This window comes from Dipodomys ordii, unplaced genomic scaffold, assembly GCF_000151885.1.
Source record: "Dipodomys ordii isolate 6190 unplaced genomic scaffold, Dord_2.0 Scaffold3, whole genome shotgun sequence".
In the NCBI taxonomy this organism is placed as follows: domain Eukaryota; kingdom Metazoa; phylum Chordata; class Mammalia; order Rodentia; family Heteromyidae; genus Dipodomys; species Dipodomys ordii.
In genome coordinates this window covers 7,036,332-7,058,738 of record NW_012267219.1, presented here as the reverse complement: position 1 = coordinate 7,058,738, position 22,407 = coordinate 7,036,332, and the positions used below count along the sequence as shown (strand labels likewise).

At 39.5% G+C, this 22,407-nt stretch overlaps 1 protein-coding gene across 1 annotated transcript in view; it reads left to right on the top strand.

Annotated features, from left to right (window-relative positions):
* Positions 1 to 15,535, top strand: part of LOC105987301 (chromosome unknown open reading frame, human C12orf56) — a 46,890-nt gene extending 31,355 nt beyond the window's left edge. The window contains exons 7-13 of the mRNA XM_013018517.1: positions 450 to 556; positions 2,094 to 2,183; positions 5,938 to 6,061; positions 8,042 to 8,116; positions 8,992 to 9,066; positions 12,414 to 12,592; positions 15,418 to 15,535. Coding sequence (XP_012873971.1) covers positions 450 to 556; positions 2,094 to 2,183; positions 5,938 to 6,061; positions 8,042 to 8,116; positions 8,992 to 9,066; positions 12,414 to 12,592; positions 15,418 to 15,535 — 768 coding nt within the window. The remainder of the gene's footprint in view (positions 1 to 449; positions 557 to 2,093; positions 2,184 to 5,937; positions 6,062 to 8,041; positions 8,117 to 8,991; positions 9,067 to 12,413; positions 12,593 to 15,417) is intronic.
* Positions 15,536 to 22,407: the final 6,872 nt, after the last annotated feature.

The window sequence follows — 22,407 nt, the reverse complement described above, 5'->3', positions numbered from 1 at the left end:
GAGATTAGAGGTATGCTGCACCATTCTCAGCCTACTAAACATTTTTAAACAAGAGGTTTCCTGTCCACTCCTTCACTCAAGCCTTATAAAAGGTAAAGTACTTTGGAAAGGCAGGAATTACAAAGTCTTATTTTCCAAGGTAACTAAATGACTTGGCTGAGATTATAAACTTATCTCTTCTGCATGATCTTCAGTATTAATGGTTGAACCAGGCCTAAACTGCAGCCCTTAGCATCATCCCTTAGTTCTTGCGCTGTTCAGTAGAATAGCGGTCTGACTGTAAGGAAAAAGTGTGTTTTCAATTTGGATTACGGTCGTATTAGTGAAAGATATCGTACTTCACTTCTGTAGCTAGAGAACAAATAATTTTTTCATACTTTTGCATAAGGATGGAAAGTTCCAACAGCTGATATTTTAATTATTCTCATCTTTCCCACTTGCTTTCACAGACCAATGACTTTTTCTATTTCTTAGTGAACAAACTTCATGAGTACTTGCCAGAGTCTAAGGATAAAAATGCACTTCAAAATAAAAGTCAAAGGGCTGATGAGTTGGCGTAAGTACTAATTAGATTATCAGATGTTCCTCTGCTGTTAAGGATAAATGGAAAGCATCAGACAAAATATATACAGTAGTAATGATTACTAGTATGACAAATTTTGCCTCATTTTTTTTTTCAAAATTAAGACCCAAAGATGTGTGTGTGATCTCCAGTCCTGGGCTTGAATCCAGGAGCTGGACACTGTGCCTGAGATTTTTTTTTGCTCAAGAATAGTGCTATACCACTTGAGCCAAAGCTCAAGTGGCTTTTTGGTGATTAATTAGAGACAAGGCTCCAGACGTTCCTGCCTAGGCTGGCTTTGAACTGTGGTCCTCAGCTCTCAGCTTTTTGAGAAGCTAGGATTACAGAAATGAGCCACTGGTGCCCAGAGTCAAAGATTTTATTTTATATTATAAAGAAGTATTCCTTTTGTTCTAATTTAAATGGGAGGATATGTAAGAAACTAGTCATATAGGCTGCCTCAAAGCATGTGATTGAGGGAGAGATATCTCTTGCTGTTTCCCTTTGTACCTTTGACAGTTTGAATCATGTATTACCTATTTGAAAAAAGTTAGTTATTAAAATCACTAAAAAATAATGTGTGATCATCCTAAAAACTTTGAGAAAATATGCATACAGGAAAATATGAAGATGAGCTGGGCACTGGTGGCTCACACCTGTAATCCTAGCTACTCAGGAGGCTGAGATCTGAGAATCATGGTTCAAAGCCAGACTTGGCAGGAAAGGCTATGAGATTCTTATCTCCAATAAACCACTCAGAAAACCAGAAGTGGTGGTGTGGCTCAAGTGGTAGAGCACTAGCCTTGAGCTAAAGAGCTGAGGGACAGTGTCCAGGCCCAGAGTTCAAGCCTCACAACCAACCAAAAAAAAAAAAAAGCATATGAAGATGACTTAATCCTTACTTGCAACTATCATCCTTCATTCAACACGTTTATTTTTTTTTAATTTTTTATTGTAAAGATACTATACAGAGGGTTACAGTTACATGAGCAAGGTAATGAGTACACTTCCTATTGAGCAATGTTACCCCTCCATTGTTTTCCCCCTACCATCCCTTCCCTCCCTACCTTCCCTGAGGTTCTTTTTTTTTTTTTTTTAATTTCAACACATGTTTAAATGCTTACTACGCAGCAGTCACAGACTAGGTGCCCAGCCAATGCTGGCAATTTAATATACAGGACTTTTTTTGGGGGGGGGGTCCGGTCGTGGGGCCTGAACTCTGGGCCTGGGAGCTGTCCCTCAGCTCTTCAGCTCAAGGCTAGCGCTCTACCACTTGAGCCACAGCGCCACTTCCAGCTTTTTTCTTTTTGCTTATGTGGTGCTGAGGAATTGAACCGAGGGCCTCAGGCATGTAAGGCATGCACTCTACCACTGAGCCACCTTTTCAGCCCCAATGTACAGGATTTCTTTCTCATGCTTTTATCCTCTATGAATATCTGAAAGCAATTATATCCAAGATAATTGATTTTGTGGAATTCTGACTTTGTAATGAAATCATGCCATTTCCCTTAATTTTTCCTTTGTTTTCTAGGGCATGCATTGAAATTATACAAACTCTAGGACTGATGTTCAGAGAAACAGAAGTTGAATTATCACGTCTGAATACACTGGCAGCTAAGAAGTAAGGTGTTTTTAGTTAGTTTGTTTGTTTTTAGAAGACATGGGCCCTTATAGTTTCAGCCCATTCACCTCTATCTCTTCCTCCTTTTGTGCCAGTTCTGGGGCTTGAATACACAGCCTGGTACTCTACCACTTGAGCCACAGCTCCACTCCTGGCTTTTTTTTAGTGCTTAATTGTAGGAAAGAGTTTCATACTTTCCTGACCAGGCTGGCTTTGAATTGTGATCCTCACATCTCAGCTTCCTGAATAGACAGGATTACAAGGGTAAGCCACTGGCACCTGGCTGCATTCATCACTCTTGTTGAGTGTCTCTAACACTCTGAACTCTCCAACTCCTCTGCTAAACTGTCCTGGAAGTTACGCTCTTGTCTCTAACCTATCTGTAATGAGTACATTCTCTGGCGACGCTCTTGTCTCTAACCTATCTGTAATGAGTACATTCTCTGGCGCATGGCTAAGTGCTCTATCCCTCTGGATCTTTACAGGTACAGAAATTTTCTTGGTATAATTTTATCTTTTGTTTTAGTTTAGTGAGCTTGAAAAAAGACAAAGTGATCCATCATACATTAAAATCCAGGGAGTCGGGGCTGGGAAGGTGGCACAGTGGTAGAGTGTTTGCCTTGCATGCATGAGGCCCTCGGTTAGATTCCTCAGCACCACATAAGCAGAAAAAGCTGGAAGTGGGTCTGAGGTTCAAATGGTAGAGCGTTGGTCGACAGCTGAAGAGCTGAGGGACAGTGCCCAGGCCCAGAGTTCAGGCCCCACAACGGACAAAAAACAAAACAAAACAACCCCCCCCCAAAAAAAACCAGGGAGTCTCTACTACAAATTTCTAGGATATGCCCATATTCTCCTTTCAAAGGCAGGAGTTATAGTAGCCACATTTATTTTATATGGTTATGTGCTACTTAATGACAAAGGTGTACTTACATAAACCTAGATGGCATGGCCTATTACAAACCTACTATATGGTATATATGTATACACATACATATACACATGCGTGCATGCACACACACATACACTTATATAGTATATAACCTACTGCTCCTCCCAGAATACTCTCCTTTTGGTTAGTTAACTAATGAAGGATCTTAACTGTATTTGCAAAGCCCCTTCACTTTTTGCATCTAATGTAGTGCATCTAATGTAAGTGATAGCTGAACACATTCCCAGGTCCTACCATACTTAGAGTAAGGATTATGTAGCATATGTATACCTGGGAGGTGGGAACACTGAAAGCCATTTGCCTTCCAGAATAGCGTAGATTGACAAACAAGACTCCAAGTTTGCTCTTCAAAGTTTGCATTATGCCACTTTGAATTCATGCATTAGAAATCATATCAATCTGAAGAATAAAAGTATTATCTTGTTTTTGCCAGTCCTGGGGCTTGAACTCAGGGCCTGAGCACTGTCCCTGAGCCTCTCTGTGCTCAAGGCTAGCACTCTACACTTGAGTGAGCCACAGCACCACTGCCAGCTTTTTCTGTTTATGTGATACTGAGGAATCAAACCCAGGGCTTCATGCACGCTAGGCAAGCACTCTACCACTAAGCTACCTTCCAAGCCCTGTTGGGACCATTTTTAAGCCTGCTATATCAATTATATAAGTCTCTATTTTCAGGATGAAAGAATAATTTTGACTAAAATTATTGGCCTAGTGGATTTTAAATTAGGTGAGTTGGCAGAAGGAGTAGATTTCAAATTAAATTCCATTTGAACAAATAAAAAGTAGTTATTCATTTTAGCAGTTTCCTCTTTGTTTTCGTAAGTGGAGATCTTACTAGATCAATCCATGGTTCTATATTTTTGAAATGTATCATATTCATATTTCAGTATTGTTGGGGTTCATTTTATATGTTGTCACCGTAAGTGGCGAAAATTTGAGTGTTCTTTCTCTTGGCTTTAAAAGGACTGTTACTGAAAATAAAGGACTGTGATTAAATGTAACAGTGAATGGAATGCCAATTTAAACTTAATATCCAGCAATGTTTTATTCAGGAAAGAGTTTTCTGGTGATTTTTAAAGGACATTCTAAAAGCAAGACTGGTCATTTTAAGTAGGTCAAATGAAACATAAGTAAATATCCTACATGTTTTTCTCTTCAAGAAATGTAACAATATAGTTTTTATTTTCCATATTGAAGAATTATATTGCTCTTTGAGTTAGAAAAAATAAGGGAAATTGTATTGTTATTAGAAATGTGCCTTGCTGATCATAACAGTGTTTTAAATGATTGCAAAGAGTAGGAAGCCTCAAGTATTACTTAACAAGACTGTTTATAGCATCCCACTATAAGAAGAGTGCTTTATGGATATAGAGAATTTTTATATAAAGCTCCATCTTTAAATTATTTTACAACTCCTCTGCCTCAAAGCTACTTGATAATGTCTTGAGTTAAATAGCTGCTTCACTTTCATTTTTTGTTTATCTTTTTTCCTATTTTCTTCTCTTCCCTTTCGTTTCTCCTTTCCTGTCATCTTTCTTTTTTTTGGTCGGTCATGGGGCCTGAACTCTGGGCCTGGGCACTGTCCCTGAGCTCTTCAGCTCAAAGCTAGTGCCCTACCACTTGAGCCATAGAGCCACTTCTGGCTTTTTTCTGCGTATGTGGTGCTGAGGAATTGAGCCCAGGTCCTCATGTATGCAAGGCAAGCACTCTACCACTGAGCCACCTTCCCAGCCCCTCCTGTCATCTTTCCCTTCCCTTCTCTGTCTTTCCCTTAGTCTTTTAAATTATAAAATATTTATTTATTTACTTTTCCCATGGAGTTTCTTTTCTGTCTCTTTGCTTTCAGTTTATGTATATCTTTACATTAAAATCTTTAAATTAAGAGAAATATATGTGCTATAAATGAACATGTGTAAGATGTAGGGAAATCACTGTGTAAAGTGTTTTTTTTAATACCATAAATGCATTTATTGGAATATGATCTACAGAAAAGTTTTCTCTTAAAAGTTTTAGCTTCCCATCCTGGTTTTGGTTTTTGTTTGTTTTTGGCCGGTTGTGGGGCCTGAACTCTGGGCCTGGGCACTGTCCCTCAGCAATTCAGCTCAAGGCTAGTGCTCTCTACCGCTTGAGCCACAGCACCACTTCTGGCTTTTTTTGCATATGTGGTACTGAGGAGTTGAACCCAGGGCCTCAAGCATGCAAGGCAAGCACTCTACCACTGAGCCACCTTCCCAGCCCTTCCCATCCTGTTTACATTTTAGCTTCTTAACCCTTTTTTCTCTTTGTTCTATTACTCTTCTAACACTGTTTAGTGCCCTGTTAAGTGATTTTTCACCTCTATTTTCAATCTCTTCCCATCTTTTCTAGTCTCTCCAATTTCCTTCTAGTTGGGTTATACACTGGCACTCCCAACGAACTTAGTTTAACCAAGTACTTCCTCTACTTCCTTTAAGCCTAGATCCTATTTTGCTTGTAAAGTTTGCCTGGAATTAATCTATAAAACCATAAATAATTAATAATCTGTAAGTAATCCCTAAAAAATCCTTTTGAAAATATTGCTTCTATTGATATCACCAATTTTCACTTAAATCCAGACATATTGAGCTTTCTGAATTATGTGAACTAGTGGAAATATATTTGCTCTGAGCAAAAAATTATCAGAAATTGCATTTTCATTTAAATTTCCAACTTTTAAAAAATGATCAATTTTTCATTTAGCTTTCTGGTCAAGGGCTCAAAAATCAGTCAAGAAGTGAGTGCTTTTCAAAACCTTACTCATTAATGGTTTTTAAATTTCTTTTTCAGGGGAATGCTCTTTAATCTCTTGGTCATTTTAATTAGTAAGCCTCAGATTCCAAAATCTTGTCCTGTGTTTGACATCCAGTTGGTGGCTGATGCAACTTTAGTTGAAATGTCTTTTGATGCTGAGGTGAGATGAGAATTTTGAGAGACTAAATACAATTTATAATGTGGCTCATAATGATAAAGAACATGGAACAAATCGAAGTGTAAACATTTTATTAACCTAAGAACTCACAAAACTATTCTGTAAATATTACTATACCCATTTTATGTTTGAAGTCATATATACTGAAGGAAATAGTGTTCTTTATAAATTATATAAATCTGTTTCTGTGAGACTATATACAAAGTTAATATATCAATATTAGGGTTCCAACTGGCAAAAAGTACCAGTATTGTCTTAGAGATTTTAGGATTAACCTGGGATTTAATTTACTATCTCTCTACTTATGTGAACAGTACCAGCAATTCTTTTAGGGTTGTAGTAAAACATGAGAAATATCAAACTGTCCAGATGTGTGACTTCTTACATAATAAATCAGCTTATATGAGCTTATTTTAAGACAAGTCAACCCAGGATGAAATGTGATTTGATAGTTCTTGAACATACAATTAAAGTTATGTTTTAGAAAACTCTCAACTTCTTATTTAGAAAATACTGACTGAGCACTACCAAACTGCTAGGCAGGTAGTGTAAGCAGAAACAAAACAGATACTCTCTCTGCTTCACTAGTTTAGAAGATGACATTTAGATCCTGGCTTGAGTCAGGAATTACAAGAAGATAGGTTCAAAAGGAGAAATACTAAGCTTGGATTTGGGTTTTTAAATTTGATTTACCAATGTTATTTCCATTTGAAAATATCTATTGGACAGAATACACCAGTCTCAGTTTCATTCAGATTGTCTGATCTATTGCAAATGGAAAGTTAGTGTGGCCATAAAGAAGATTCATTTTGAGTCCAAGGCCTAACAGAGAGGCAGATTTCAAACTAAGGCTCTTCCCCACAGTCAATTCTCATGCTCAGAGTGGATTATGGGTCACAAGACAGCCTCTCCAATTCTCTGGAGTCCTTGAGAGCCATCAGATATTTCTTTTTATTTTTTATTTTTGCCAGTCCTTGGGCTTCAACTCAGGGCTGGGACACTGTCTCTGATCTTCTTTTGCTCAAGACTAGCACTCTACTACTTAAGCCACAATGCCACTTCTGGCTTTTTCTGTTTATGTGGTAATGAGGAATTGAACCTAGGGCTTTATGTATGCTAGGCAAGCACTCTGCCACTAAACCACATTCCCAGCCTCAGTCAGATGTTTCTAAGACCTGTATTTACTCATTTACTCATGCTACAGAAGAAACCACAGTTCTTTGTGGATCTCAATGATTTAGCAAAGATATATATATATATATTTTTTTTTTTTTTTTAATTTTTTGTCATGGGCCTTGAACTCTGGGCTTGGGTGCTATCCCTCAGCTCTTCAGCTCAAGGCGAGAGTTCTACCGCTTGAGCCACAGTGCCACTTCCGGTTTTCGAGTGGTTTATTGGAGATAAGAGTCTCACGGACTTTCCTGCCCGGGCTGGCTTTGAACCGCGATCCTCAGATCTGAGCCTCCTGAGTAGCTTGGATTACAGGCGTGAGCCACCAGTGTCCGGCCAAGTTATATATAATTTTTATGTGCTAATATTCTATGGACCATTATGACTTCTTTTCTTGACCTAGTTTTTGCACCATTATGTAATAGCTCTGTAGTCTCTGTCTGAAAACCAATTTCTTAAATATAAAACAAAAATGTATCATATTAATTACAATTTTAGTTAAAAATCTTTTAGAGGGCTGGGAAGGTGGCTTAGTGGTACAGTGCTTGCCTAGCATGCATGAAGCTCTGGGTTCAATTTCTCAGTACCACCTACACAGAAAAAGCCAGAAGTGGCACTGTGGCTCAAGTGGTAAGAGTGCTAGTCAAGGACAGTGCCCAGACCCCCAGTTTAAGCTCCAAGACTGGAACCAAAAAAAAAAAAATCTTTCAGAGGTATTAAATGAAACCAGAAGCAATGACTGTTTTCTGGCTCAGCCTGTTCTGTTGTATTGATTACTCTTGAAAATTCTAGTTACAGAAGCTTATTCTGGAATACACTGATACAGCTACAGCACTTTTATACGAGATACTTCTTGTCTTTCAGCAGGTATAGTACACATTCTTATTGCAAATCTTATATGAGTATATGTACATATCCCCCGTATATAATGATTAACAACATACAAAAAAAAAAAAACTCCTATCAAAGAGAGTCACCTTCCTGGGTACTGGTAGCTCATGCCTTTAATCCTAGCTACTCAGGAGGCTGAGATTTAAGGATCAAGATTCAAGACCAGCTCAAGCAGGGAAAGTCTTATCTTCAATTAACTACCAGAAAACCAGAAGTGGAGCTGTGGTTCAAAATGGTAAGAGTGCTATCATTGAGTGAAAGAGCTCAAGGACAACTCCCAAACTCTGAGTTCAAGTCCCACAACCAAAAATAAAGTCTCCAAAATGGGTTGATTTAAACACTACTACTTTTTTTGTGTGTGTGTGCAGGTCCTGGGGCTTGAACTCAGGGCCTTGGTACTGTCCCTGAGCTTTTGTGCTCAAGGCTAGTGCACTAACATTTGAGACACAGCTCCACTTCTGGCCTTTCTGGTGATTAATTGAGATAAAACTCTTATGGACTTTCCTGCCTCGGCTGGCGTTTAACCATAATCCCCAGATCTCAGCCTTCTGAGTGCTTGAATTACAGGCATGACCCACTGGTGCCTGCCCACTTCTTTAAAAATTTGAGACCAGGTCTTGTTACATAGTCCACATTGGCTAAACTCTTGATCCTCATACTTCAACCTTCTGAGTGCTATGATTACCACACACCTTTAAATAATACTGCCTTTGCTCTTAAATACCTATCTAGCTCATTTAACAAATCCTGACTTTAACAATTTGATTAATCAGGATAAACATTTGAGAATAGGTATCCTTTTAGATAAAAATTAGACTTAATAAGTATATTTTATTTCCTTGAGTTTTTAGGGAAATCTTGGATTGGGATCAACAAAGTTTGCTATTAGCTGGATGATGTCCTTTCTACAAAGTTGTCCTACCATAGTAAGTACCTAGAAGTAAAAGGAGAAAAAAAAATACTACCACTCAAGACTAAGCAGATGTTTTTGTGCTTAATAAAACCCACCTTTTCTCTATGATGTGGTCAAGTTTATGAAACAGAAACAAAATATCAATTTGATAATCCTAGTATTTGATTATTTGAAACAGGAAATATTTAAGGTACTGAAATACCTTAAATATGATTTGGTTTTATAAAAAACTAAGGTTACAAGTAGAATACAAAAATCTTACATGATTTACTATATAATTAGGTAAAGACATTAATAGTTACTTTAAACAGAGTATGAGCATAATACTTGGAATCAACTGTGCACTCTGTCCTGGCAACCACCACCCTGGCCCAAACTATCATCTTCTTGCTGCTTGACATTATGTTTACCAGATCACAGCCAGAAAGAGCTATTTAAAATAGAAATCTAGCCAGGTGCTGACGGCTCACACCTGTAATCCTAGCTACTCAGGAGGCTGCGATCTGAGGATGAAACTTTTATCTCCAATTAACCACTTGAAAACTGGAAGTGGAGCTGTGGTTCAAAGTGGTAGAGCTCTAGCCTTGATCAATAAAGCACAGGGATAATGCCAAGGATCTGACTTCAAGCTCCAGGACCAACAGGAGAAAAAAAAAAAAAGAAAAAGAAATCTGATGATCATCCTCTGCTTTAAGTCTCTCAGCCAGCTTTTCTTATTATTTTTGTGTCGGTGCTTGAGCTTGAACTCAGAACTTTTTCACTCAAGGATCTACCACTTGAGCCAGACATCCACCTCCAGCTCTTTTTTGTCAGTTGTGGGGCATGAACTTGGCCTGGGTGCTGTTCCTGAGCTCAAGGTGAGCGCTCTACCACTTGAGCCACAGTGCCACTTCCGGTTTTTTATTGGTTTATTGCAGACAAGAGTTTCAGGGACTTTCTTGAGCAGGCTGGCTTTGAACCACTATCCTCAGATCTCAGACTCCTGAGTAGCTAGGATTACAGGTGTTAGCCACTGGTGCCCGGCTCCATCTCCAGCTTTTTGATGGTTAATTTGAAGTAAGAATCTTAGGAACTTTTCTGCCTGGCCTGGCTTTAAACCGGGATCCTCAGATCTTGGCTTCCCGTGTAGCTAGGATTACAAATTTTTCCATTTAAATAAAGACTAAACCCCTTAAAAAGGCCTTTAAGTCTCTATGTGTTATAACCCTATACCTCATCTGTTCCTTACTCACTCATCCATATAACTGTGGACTACCACATTCCCACTACCAATTCTGTCACAGAATCTTTACCATTGCCTCTATCTCAGTCTTAGCCTATTTTATATTGCCGTAACAGAGTATTATAGACTGGGCCACTTGTAAGAATAGCAGTTTTTTGTTTGGGGGCCACATCTACTACAGAACTTCTTGACATGTCATCCCATGAATGAATGTGGACAGGCAAGAGAATATATATGAAGTGAGAAGTGAACTTACTTTCATAACAAACTTTCCCTCAATAATGAATCTGCTCCAATGGGTATCCCTATAAACAATGAACTAACTAATCCATTTATAAGGAAGAGGCCCCCCCACCCCTGTTTTTGTTGGTGGTGGTGGTCATAGGGCTTGAACTCTGGGCCTGGGCACTGTCCCTCAGCTCTTCAGCTCTAGGCTAGCTCTCTACCACTTGAGCCACAACGCCACTTCAGTTTTCTGAGTGATTTATTGAAGTCTCATGGACTTCCTGCCCAAGCTGGCTTTGAACCATGATCCTCAGATCTCAACCTCCTGAGTAACTAGGATTACAGGTGTGAGCCACCGGCATCAGGCTAGGAAGAGCCCATTATACCGAAGAAGCTGTAAGACTCAGTGCATGCTTTGGTGCATTCCCCTTTCTTTTTGGCATGGTGACTGACAGTGTTCCACCAGCTTTCAGCACTAAGTACAACAAACAGGCCCCATACTGACCCATGAGAACATAACACTGAGATCCAGTAATAGTTCTATGCTAGTCTATGTAAAGTGTTGGTAGTTTTGAGAGGTTTGCTACATAATCCAGTTCATCATGACTGATACAGTGTCTTTCTCTCTGAACAGATTACAAGTGCCATTAGGGTAGGAATGATGCATAATAAATGTTGAACAAGGGCTGGGAAGGTGGCTCAGTGGTAGAGCGCTTGCCTTGCATGCTTGAGGCCCTGGGTTTGATTCCCCAGCACCACATAAGCAGAAAAAAGAAGCCAGAAGTGGTGCTGTGGCTCAAGTTGTAGAGTGCTAGCCTTGAGCTGAAGAGCTGAGGAACAATGCCCAGGCCCAGAGTCCAGGCCCCATGACCGGACCCTCCCCCCAAAAAAATAAAAATAAATGTTGAACAAAATACATGCTGAATTCTAATAAAAGCTTTATCCCTTAATCTCTTCCTACCTCTCCAAACTGAATTTCTTTTTCTTTATTCATAATCACCACATGTTTAATTGGAAATGGCTTCAAAGAATGGTTATCCACACTATATTTTCATTTTGATGAGGTCTTTTGACCATGTCCCTATTGTTCATGAGTTCACAACTTTCAGCTACATTTCCAGAGTCATGTTGAGTCTACCCTGCAGAATCTAGATTTCCTTGTCAACTATCTGTGACATATGTAAACAAAGCTGGCTGGGGCCAGAGAGTGTACTTTGTCAGTAGAATAGCTAACTTCTTTACATAAAGGTTGAGTGCATGCTATTTCATCAGTGCCCAGAAATCCATCATCCTCAGATTTACCTGCAGGACTATCGTCATTCCACTAACAGTGAGCAATGGAAGCACATATATGCAAGCGCATACTCTTCACAGTGGTTATAGACCCTATGATCTAAACAGGGCTGACATTTTGGGGTTCTAAGGGTTGCATATGCCATAAGAAAACGCCTTTATCAACCTCTAGAGCTGATTCCCTAAAGAAATTGATTTGAGATGAGGTCAGTCTGTCATCATGAAGCATGTTAGGATAAAAGGTAGCAAAAGACAAAGGATCTCTGACTCTATTGAGGGCTTCCACATTAACTCAGTTCTAAATAGTGGGAAAAAGGAGACTAGCAGATAGAAAATTGCAAGCAAAGTAACTGTAGTAGCGATCACTGAATGCACAAACAAGGCAGTCAGCTCTGACTGTCTTTGCTGGTTAAAACAAGATGCTAGAGAAGTTACAGCATTAAATCCCCAGTTGGTCTGTAATCTGGTATTTGAGCACCATTTCACTGAGAAATAGTACAAATATGTAGATGTGCAGGTTGTGAGGGGTTCAACCTAGATTTGCAAATGAGGCTCCAGCTGAACTTGGAGCATTTGTGGGTGACATGCAGCCTACATATAACCACATTTTCCTCTTCTAGATTACTTTTGTGGCCAGTATTATGAAACGAGTGGTGAAGGGGCTTTCAGCTTCATTTCAGCTGCTGAGTCCCTGCCAGGCAGTTCTGTTGTACCAGCAATTTTACATACTCAAGAGCTGCTTGAAGTACAGCAAGCCTCTTGCTGAGTATATCAGGAACGACTACAGTGAAGAATTCAGGTAAGAGAAATGTCTGCATCTAATCTGCCATAAAATCACTCATTTCTGATTTTCATGCCAATTCGCACTATAGTCCAACAATCAGAAGATTAGGTGGTGATGATAATTTCTGTATTTGTTTTGAACAACCTTTTGATCAGAGGTAAGATAGGATAGGAGAGAATTCTAAGAATTATTGTCCCTTAGTGGATATTTTCAGGTCAGAAATCACTAGTGAGACTTAGAAGATCTATTTCTTACTCATTGTCTTTTCTTGAATCCTGCAGCCCACAGAAGTTGTAATATTTTTTAATCTGCTCTAATTAAGGGTAACAAGTTTCATGTGCGGATCAAAATTAGGGACTGTAAATTTACTTATTATTCGAAAAAACTTCATGAAGGAGGAACAATTAATGAATACTTCTGTCTCTCTCACTTCATTTTCCCTTCTTTCTGTGACAAAAGTAAGGGAGGCTGGTTTCATCAGCCAGCCTTTTCTCCTGCACCTCAGGGGTGGCACTTCATTTAAAGGTTGGCAAAGTCAAGTGCACTTAGCAGCACATCCTGCATTAGTACTGAAGGAGAAACCCATGTTGTGTCTACCTTCAGATGAAAATGATGCAGCCAGCACAGTTTTATCACTAGCTTGGAGGGAGACATAAAGGATGTGGAGGCTTACACTATGGCCTTATATTGGCCTTTAAATAAAGTTCAGCCCTATTTGTAGGCTTGGTTTTTGCTCCATATATATGTCCATTCTGTCTACTGTAAAAGGGATTTGTCTGGGTCTAGGCTGGTCCCAAGACCTCAGTTCCCACCCACCCTTTCCTTTGCCTCCCTCCTCATCTTTTTCTCTTTATGGTAAGGAAAACCTCACATAGCATAAAATTCACCATTTTATAGTGTAGAATTCAGTGGCTTTTAATAATTTTCACAGTGTTTGTAACCATCATTATTATTGAATTACAGAACATTTCCATTAGCCTAACAAAAACTTAGTACTGGTTAAGTACATCTCAGTCTTCCCTCACTCAGCCCCTAGCAACCACTAATCTACTTACTTGTCTTTATGGATTTTGTCTAAATGATAGCACCCAAAAACATGGCCTTTTTGTGTCTGGTGCCTTTTTTTTTTGCCAGTCATGAGACTTGAACTCAAGGCCTGGGCACTGTCCCTGAGTTTCTTTAGCTTGAGCCACAGCACCACTGCCAGCTTTTTCTGTTTATGTGGTACTGAGGAATTGAACGCAGGGCTTGATGCATGCTGGATAAGTACTCTACCACTAAGCCACACTCCCAGCCCTTCTCGTGCCTTTTACTTAGAATGGTTTTAAGGTTTATCCATGGTGTAGCATATATGACACAACTAATTTTTAAAATATGGTTATCAAGGGCTGGGAATGTGGCTTAGTGGTAGAGTGCTTGCCTTGCATGCAAGAAGCCCTGGGTTCGATTCCTCAGTACATAAACAGAAAAAGCTGCAAGTGGCGCTGTGGCACTGTGGCTCAAGTGGTAGAGTGCTAGCCTTGAGCACTAGAAGTTCAGGGACAATGCCCAGCCCCTGAGTTCAAGCCCCAGGACTGGCAAAAAATAAAAAAAAATAAAAATACACACACACACACACACACACACACACACACATATATTTATCAACATATAAAAATCAGGACAACTGGCAAAAGTGGTGTCAGTGTCCTAGGATTATTAGGCATGAATTACTTGCCCCCAGCTTAGGTTTGAAGTGATTTTCAACTTACTTTGTATTTGAATATTTCAGTAACTATTAAAAATACTGGCCTCAAACCAGATGCCGGTGGCTCATACCTGTATCCTAGCTACGGAGGAGGCTAAAGTCTGAGGTTCATGGTTCAAAGCCAGGCCAGTGTGAAAAGTTGGTAAGACTGTAATTAACCACCAGAAAGCTGAAAGTGGAGCTGAGGCTCAAACATAGAGCACTGGCCTTGAGCAAAAGCTCAGGGATGGTGCCCTAGGCCCCAAGTTTCAGTTCTAGGAACACGTACATGCAAGCTTGCATGTGTGTGTGTGGGGGGGGTGCATGTGTGCATATGCACACACACAGTACTGGCCTCACATATAAAATTTCTATTTTTGTTTAGGTTAGGTCCTTGGCAGTGACTTATTTTTTTGCCAGTCCTGGGGCTTGAACTGTCCCTGACCTTCTCTGGTTCAAGGCTAGCACTCTACCATTTGAGCCACAGCACCACTTCTGGCTTTTTCTGTGTAGGGCTTCATGAATGCTAGCAAGAACTTTACTCTAAGCCACATCCTAGCTCCAGCAGTGACATTTAAAAAAAAAAAAGTTTTCCAGCATGGAGGACTGAGAACCACTCTTTTATGGCATCCATTGAATTGGCTGAAGACTTAGTTCTATCGCTTCCTGGGCATTTCCTATAATTTTATGGAGGCCATGGGCATAAACACCACCCTTTCCTCTTTCCTTGTTATCAGCTCCCTATTTGTATTGCTAGAAAAACCAGGAAGTAGGAGCCTCAGAACTTGCTGTGCTGAGGACAGTCCTGGCTTCCTCAGTAATGCTTTGAGTGGCTAATACATTATTAATGAAATTCACTTCCTTTGCTCAAGTAAAGTGCTTCAGGAAGCTGAAAGGCACCACATATCAAAGAGTTTCTAGGTCACTTTTTTTTTTAATAGAGGAGAAAGATGAAAATGCTGACTGAGGTTTATGGTTGAGATTCCCACACCATAATCCTGTGCCAGAGAGTGTGAATGTATTGATGGGACCAATTTGGAAATGCTTACTCTTTAAGCTGTTTTGTTTCTTTCTTTGTTGTTGTTGTTTCTTTTTTAAAAAAAATAACTTGCAGGTACTTCATTCACATGCCAGCCTTGGAAAAGAGGCTCCCATTGTGTTATCCTATTGCCCAGCCGACCACTCAGCTTTTCCATGAAGTTCTGAAATTGGTTGAACAGGAACAATGGTAAAAGATTACTAAGGGCATAAACATGCTAAGTGGAAGTCAATATTTACAAGAAACTTCTTTAAAGGAGTTTTTGGTTAACTGAATTGTTGAGATGAGGACAAAACAGTTTATCACTTGGTCTTTATTTTTTTATTTAAGTAGTTGTATAAAGGAGTTGCCATTTAACAAAGCAGTTTATGAATACAATGCATCTTGATAAATGTCACCCCTGTCAACATTTGTCTCCCACTCCTTCCTTCACTTTTCTTAATTTTATAGGATATACACTGAATTCTTGACCGCAGTCTCCCTCCCTTTTCTCCTCTTAATTCATTCACCCTTCTTATCACTTGATTTGTAAGTTATTATTGTTAATGTTTATTTTAATTTTTTGTGGTACTGGGGATCAAACCTGGGCTTAACACATGCTAGACAACTGCTTTTCCACTGAGCTATATCCCCAGCCTAAGACACATTTTTTGGATTTATTCAGCATCCATGAGATCTACAAAGGTTTAAGTGTCATATTAGTAACTCTTGAAGAGGTGTTAAAAGTTTTTGTATTTTTTAAAAAATCTGATTCAAAACAACACAAAAACCAGTCTAGGCTGGTTTCTTATCAGTGATAAGAAGCCTTGCCTATCATTGATGGGGAGCTGGTTCATTCCCCGGTAATATAAAAAGAAGGCTGGGTATCAGTGATCTGTAATCCTAGCTATTTGGGTGACTGAGATTCGGAGGATTATGGGTCCAGCTAGGGCAGAAAATTCTGACTATCTCAATGGAAGAAACTAGGCATAGTGGCACACACCTATCATCCCAGCTGTGAGGGAAAGTATAAATTGGCAGATGGCAGTCCAGGTGTGTACCCAGGCAGGAAGCAAGAGCCTGTCTAAAAAATAACCAGTGCCTGGACAGATGTATGGTAGTCCTCAGTTTAAAAGAAAGATGAAAGAGAGGAGAGATGAGAGAGAAGAGAAGGGGGGGGGGAAGAGACAGAGAGGGACAGAGAGTGTGTGTATGTATAGATACCAGTAAAAAAAATCGTAAATCCATTGTACAGTACATGCTAAAAACTAGTGTTCCTCCTGAAGAGAAGTTTTTAAAGACATGAAAACCTACATAGTGAAATTAAGCCCATAGAAAGATAAGTTCTGGTGTTTTGTTGGTGTCATAATGGTTAATGGTGTGAAGCCATTAACTGCAACAGCCAAAGAGAGGTGGCTGTGGGAAGTATAAACTACAGAGGCCACCAGAGGGACACTAAGGAATAGGAGAAAACTCTTTTCTACCTGTACAAGTCCTAGTGACCAAGTATTCATGGAAGAATGAACATGACAACTCATGCATAGCTGCACCAGAATGTCAGTTCCTTGTCTACCACAGGGAAAGAAGGCTGGCCTTTCTCTGATAAAATTAAATGTATCCTGCCTTAGGCATTTTTGGGTCAATCTGAGTAGACATTGTCTAGGAGTGGTTATACCTCTCCCAAGACCCTTTAAAAAAAACATCTCCATTCTATCCTATAGCTGTGAATGAACCCAGCAAATGCTTAACTTTGGTATCGTTGAGAACTATAGAACTTGGACTTTTAGGGAGCTAGGAAATGGGCTTTCCATTACTATGATTTGAGGGGAAAAAAATCTACCTCAAAGAGCTCCCTGGCAGGGCTGGGAGGGTGGCTCAGTGGTAGAGTGCTTGCCTTGCATGCATGAGGCCCTGGGTTCGATTCCTCAGCACCACATAAGCAAGAAGAAAAAAAAGCCGGAAGTGGCGCTGTGGCTCACGTGGTAGAGCGCTAGCCTTGAGCTGAAGAGCTGAGGGACAGTGCCCAGGCCCAGAGTTCAGGCCCCATGACCGGACCCCCCCCCCGCACACACACACAAAAAGAGCTCCCTGGCCAGACTTGCCTTTCTCTGTGTGTAGTGTTAACTAAAGCTTGTTGAGATGACTTAACAGTTTTTATTGTTAACTGGTTCTATAATACTTAATTTTATAATGATCTCACAGATTATCTCTTGTATTTTTACTGATTTTTCTAAGATGATTTCTTAGATTCAATGTGTACATAGTTTCATATACATTCTATGTAAAAACAGACCTGCTTGAACTAGGAGTATAGCTCAGTGGTAGGGCACTTGTCTAATACATGAGGCCCTATGTGATCATTGTAAATGTTGAGTTTTCCCAGGCTGTCCTGGAATTCTTGCCATTTCGTATAACATTGTTTCTACAGAGAACTTACCTTGTCTTCTATACTGCCCTTCTACAAATGATTTGGAAAGCATTTATGAGTATTTTATTTCCATGGGCAACTATAACCACCAGAGGGCATAAGTGGATTAAGAAGAAAAAGACCCAATTATGGCATAATTGAACACTGATTTGTTAAAGTGATATTGGATATGTTAACTCACTATAGCAACTCTTTTGTTATGTATGTCATTATGCAGTATACCTCAAATATACACAAATTCATCTTTTAAAAAGGAAACTACCCCAAACAAAAAATTTTAGTTGTATGTACCTTGTTAAATATATGCACTTTTCATACAGCACATCTTTAGAACTTTTTATTTGGCATTATTGGAACTCTTTATTCACGGAGAAGCCCCTGGCAGCCCATTCTATTTTGTGCTTCCATAAAATTGATTACTTTTGGTCCCTTAGACTTGTGGGAACATGCAATATTTGTCTTTTTCTGACTAATTTATTTTACTTAGTATATAATGTGCTCAAAATCCAAGCTGTAGTATAAGACTTTACGTTTTGTGTTTTTCTTTCTTTTTTGTCATGGGACTTGAACTCTGGGCCAGGGTGATGTCTCTCAGCTCTTCAGCTCAGGGTGAGTGCTCTACAACTTGAGCCACAGCCCCACTTTGTTTTCTGGTGGTTAATTGGAGTTAAGTCTCATGGACTTTCCTGTCTGGGCTGGTTGGGATGCTCAGATTTCAGCCTCCTGAGTAGCTAGGATTACAGGTGTGAGCACTGGTGCCTGGCAACTTTATACATATATATATATATATTTTTTTTGGTCGGTCATGGGGCCTGAACTCTGGGCCTGGGCACTGTCCCTCAGCTCTTCAGCTCAAGGCTAGCACTCTACCACTTGAGCCGCAGCACCACTTCCAGTTTTTTCTGCTAATATGGTGCTGAGGAATCGAACCCATGCAAGGCAAGCACTCTATCACTGAGCCAGCTTCCCAGCCCGACTTCATGTATTTTTAAAGGCTGCTTATTCATCATCATTTTCTTTATCCCTTGTTAATATTCAAGTTGTTTCTCCTTTTTTACTACTATGAGTAAGGCTGTAATGAACACACAAATTCAAAGTCCTGAAATCTTGTTTTAAATTATTTTGGGTGCATACCCAGAAGCGGTATTGCTGAATTATATGGGAGCTCAGTTTATCATTTTTTTGAGCCCTATACTGTTTTCTATAATGGCTGCATCATTTTACATTCCTACCAACAGTGCACAGAGGTTCCAATTTTTCTTATCTGGTCACACTCATTATTTTATGTCATTTTGATAATGGCCATCCTGGCAGTGTGAAGTGATGGCACACTGTGATTTATGTTTCCCTGATGATTAGGGATGTTAGCTGTCTTTGGATGTAACAGTTGTTCACATATTTGTGTGCTTTCTTTGGAAATGTATCAGGTCTTTTGTTTCCCTACCCTCCCTTTCTGATGTTGGTCATGGGGCTTGAACTTAGGGTGTAGGTGCTGTCCCTGAGGCTTTTTTATTTTGCTCAAGGCTAGTGCCTCATCACTTGAGCCACAGCTTCTCTTCTGGCTTATGGGTGGTTAACTGAAGGTAATAGTCTCTCAGACCTTTCTGCCCAGGCTGACTTCAAATTGTGATCCTCAGATCTCAGCCAGGTGAATGGGATTAAAGGCATGAATGGCTGGTGCTTGTCCATTTGCCCATTTTTAAATTTTTTATTGTTATTATAAAGGTGATGTATAGAGAGGTTACAGTTACATAAATAATGAACGCATTTCTTTTTGGACAGTGTCAGCCCTTCCCTTGCTTGCATCCTCACCCACAAGTTGTATGGTTCATTTTCAACAGTGTCTAGTGTCTAGTGAGTACCACTGCTGTATTTGTTCACCCTTTGTCTCCCTCCATTTCTATGCCTCCTTGCCCTCCCCCAAACAGATAACCAAGTAAGACAAACAGAAAACAGAAAACAACAACAAAGGAATACAACTCCATTTCCTACAAATTTTTAAATAAAAAAATTCTCTACAATATTTTAAATAAATATTATTTTATATGATCAGTCTTTGCCCAGTTTAAATCGTTTTCTTTTTGCTTTTGAACCGAGTGCAGTCCTTACATGTTTTCAATATTAATCTATTATCAGATAATATGATTTGCAACAGTGTCCTCTCATTTCATGTCTTTTCATTTTGTGGATCATTTCCTTTGTTACATGGAAGTTTCCTAATTTGATTTAACCTTGCTTGTCTAATTTTTCATTTGTCTCCTATATTTGTGGTGTTATATCAGCTGTAATCCTCAAGCCTTAAAAATCTATAAACCTTCAAAATCAATTCATTTTTCTGTCTTGTGTCTTTCATATGTACTTATATAAATCTGTGTGAAAAAAACTCCTTTTGCTAAAATTTCATTTATTCCTGAAAGCATACAAAGTCATTTTAGAAACAAAACTTCTCATATAATCACATTTATTGAGAAAAGTTGGAAGACTTTAGTAGCTTTATAACCAGATGAAAGAATTTGGCTGATGCTGTGGGTCGGGATTGCAACACAACAAAATGACTCCTCAGTGCCAAAAGTCTCAAGACCGAATCCAGTTGCCAATATGACTTCAGATGATTCAGTGGAAACAAAAAGGAAAAGATGGCATGGAGTAGTAATTTTTAAGCAGACTGAGAAAGAGTTTTCTAGAAAATATATGCAGTGGCTCTAAACAAATGCATGGGAGTGGGTGTGTCCATAAGTGGGGTGTGTGAACTGGATCTGATCCAAGAACTAAAGTGGCACACAAACTGAAATACGCTGAGATTGTTGGAGCAAAACTAATGTTAGTATCCTGGCAACCTCAAATCCCCATTCCTTCAGAGGAGGACTATTATTAGCATTATTTCATATTTATCAAGTTCCAACTAGGGCAACTTGTCATAAGAGCCAGAGAAGAAAAAGGGGGAAATGTACCATCTGTTTCTGGCATAGGCATAGAGTATAAGGATAATACTTACAAGTTGTCTGAAAGTTTGAGAGCCTTTCCCTTCCCTTTTCCCTCCTTTCCTCATTTCCTTCCTTTCTTGTTTCCTTATGCTGGTACTGAGGTTTGAACACACAGTCTGAGCATTGTCCCTTAGCTTTTTTTTTTTCCCTCAAAGTTGGCACTCTACCACTTAAACCATAGCTCTACTTCTGTTTGTTTGCTAGTTACATGGAATATTTTAGGACTTTCCTGCCTAGGTTGACTTCTTCGAACTGTGACCCTCAGATCTCAGACTCCTAAGTAGCTAGCCATTGGCACCCACTTATACTTTTTTCTTTATCTGAAACTTTTCAGTAGTGCTTCTCTTAGAGGTAGTTTGAAATACTTGACAAGTACCACCACATATATTGCGGTTTCTACTTACCTCACTTTATTCAAGACACTTTGTCTTTCAAGTTTCCCCAGCACTTTGGACTTCTCTCTCTTGAACATGCCACACTTCTATGCATGCCAGACACTGCACATGCTCTGATCCTCTTGCCTGCCTCAATCACCCCCAAATTTACCACATTTATTTCCATTTGCACTAACTCAAAAACTCAAATGTCACTTTCTCAGTGAAACCATCTCTGATTTTACCATTTTATATACTTCATTATTATATAATCATTTATGCTACTACTTGCTGAACACTTCCTCCATTAGATGAAGAGGTCCATGAAGCAGGGTTATGCATTATTAGATGCATAGTGAGAAACAGATGTCTTGAAAAAAAGCAATTAGGATAAGACTAAGAAATTACCTAAAAAAGTGAGAAAAGTATTGTATGACTAAATCCTAAGGTATATAAATTTGAATAAAAGAATGATGAGAGGGATATGAACTGAGTGAGAAGGGGAAAGTGAGAGACAGGGAGAGAATTACAGAATCTCAGCTACAAGGATGAAGACAAGCAAGAGAAAATAAAATATGACAATGGCATGACTGGAGGAGCATTTATTTTGGGAATGCTTTTAGGAGTGGTCATAGTAAAGAGAAGCCTACATTTTTCTTTCTTTTTTTTTTTGGTCGGTCGTGGGGTTTGAACTCTGGGCCTGGGCGCTGTCCCTCAGCTCTTCAGCTCAAGGCAAGTGCTCTACCACTTGAGCCACAGCGCCACTTCCGGTTTTCTGGTGGTTTATTAGAGATAGGAGTCTCACGGTCTCTCCTGCCCGGGCTGGCTTTGAACCGCGATCCTCAGATCTCAGCCTCCTGAGTAGCTAGGATTACAGGCGTGAGCCACCAGCGCCCGGCGAAGCCTACATTTTTCTAAGAATGATTTTGTCCATGTCTTTTATGTCTTTTGCCTTAAACCTTTAAAATCTTCCAATGAGATATTATGAAAGAGGGCAAGATACTTTTGAAAATAAAGCAGATGGAGGGTTTTGTTGTTGTTTTGCTATCATAATGGAAAGGTCTCAATACTTACTTCCAGACTCAAGTTTTTGTGCTACCTAGGTGGTGACAGCTAATTCAAAAGAATGGGAGGACTGGGAGCCTGTGGCTCACACATATAACCCTAACTACTGAGGAGACTGAGATCTGATGATCTCAGTGTGAAGCCAGTCCAGCCAGGAAAGTCTGTGAGATTCTTATCTCCAATTAACCATCAAAAAGCCAAAAGTGGACCTATGGCTCAAGTGGTAAAGAACTAC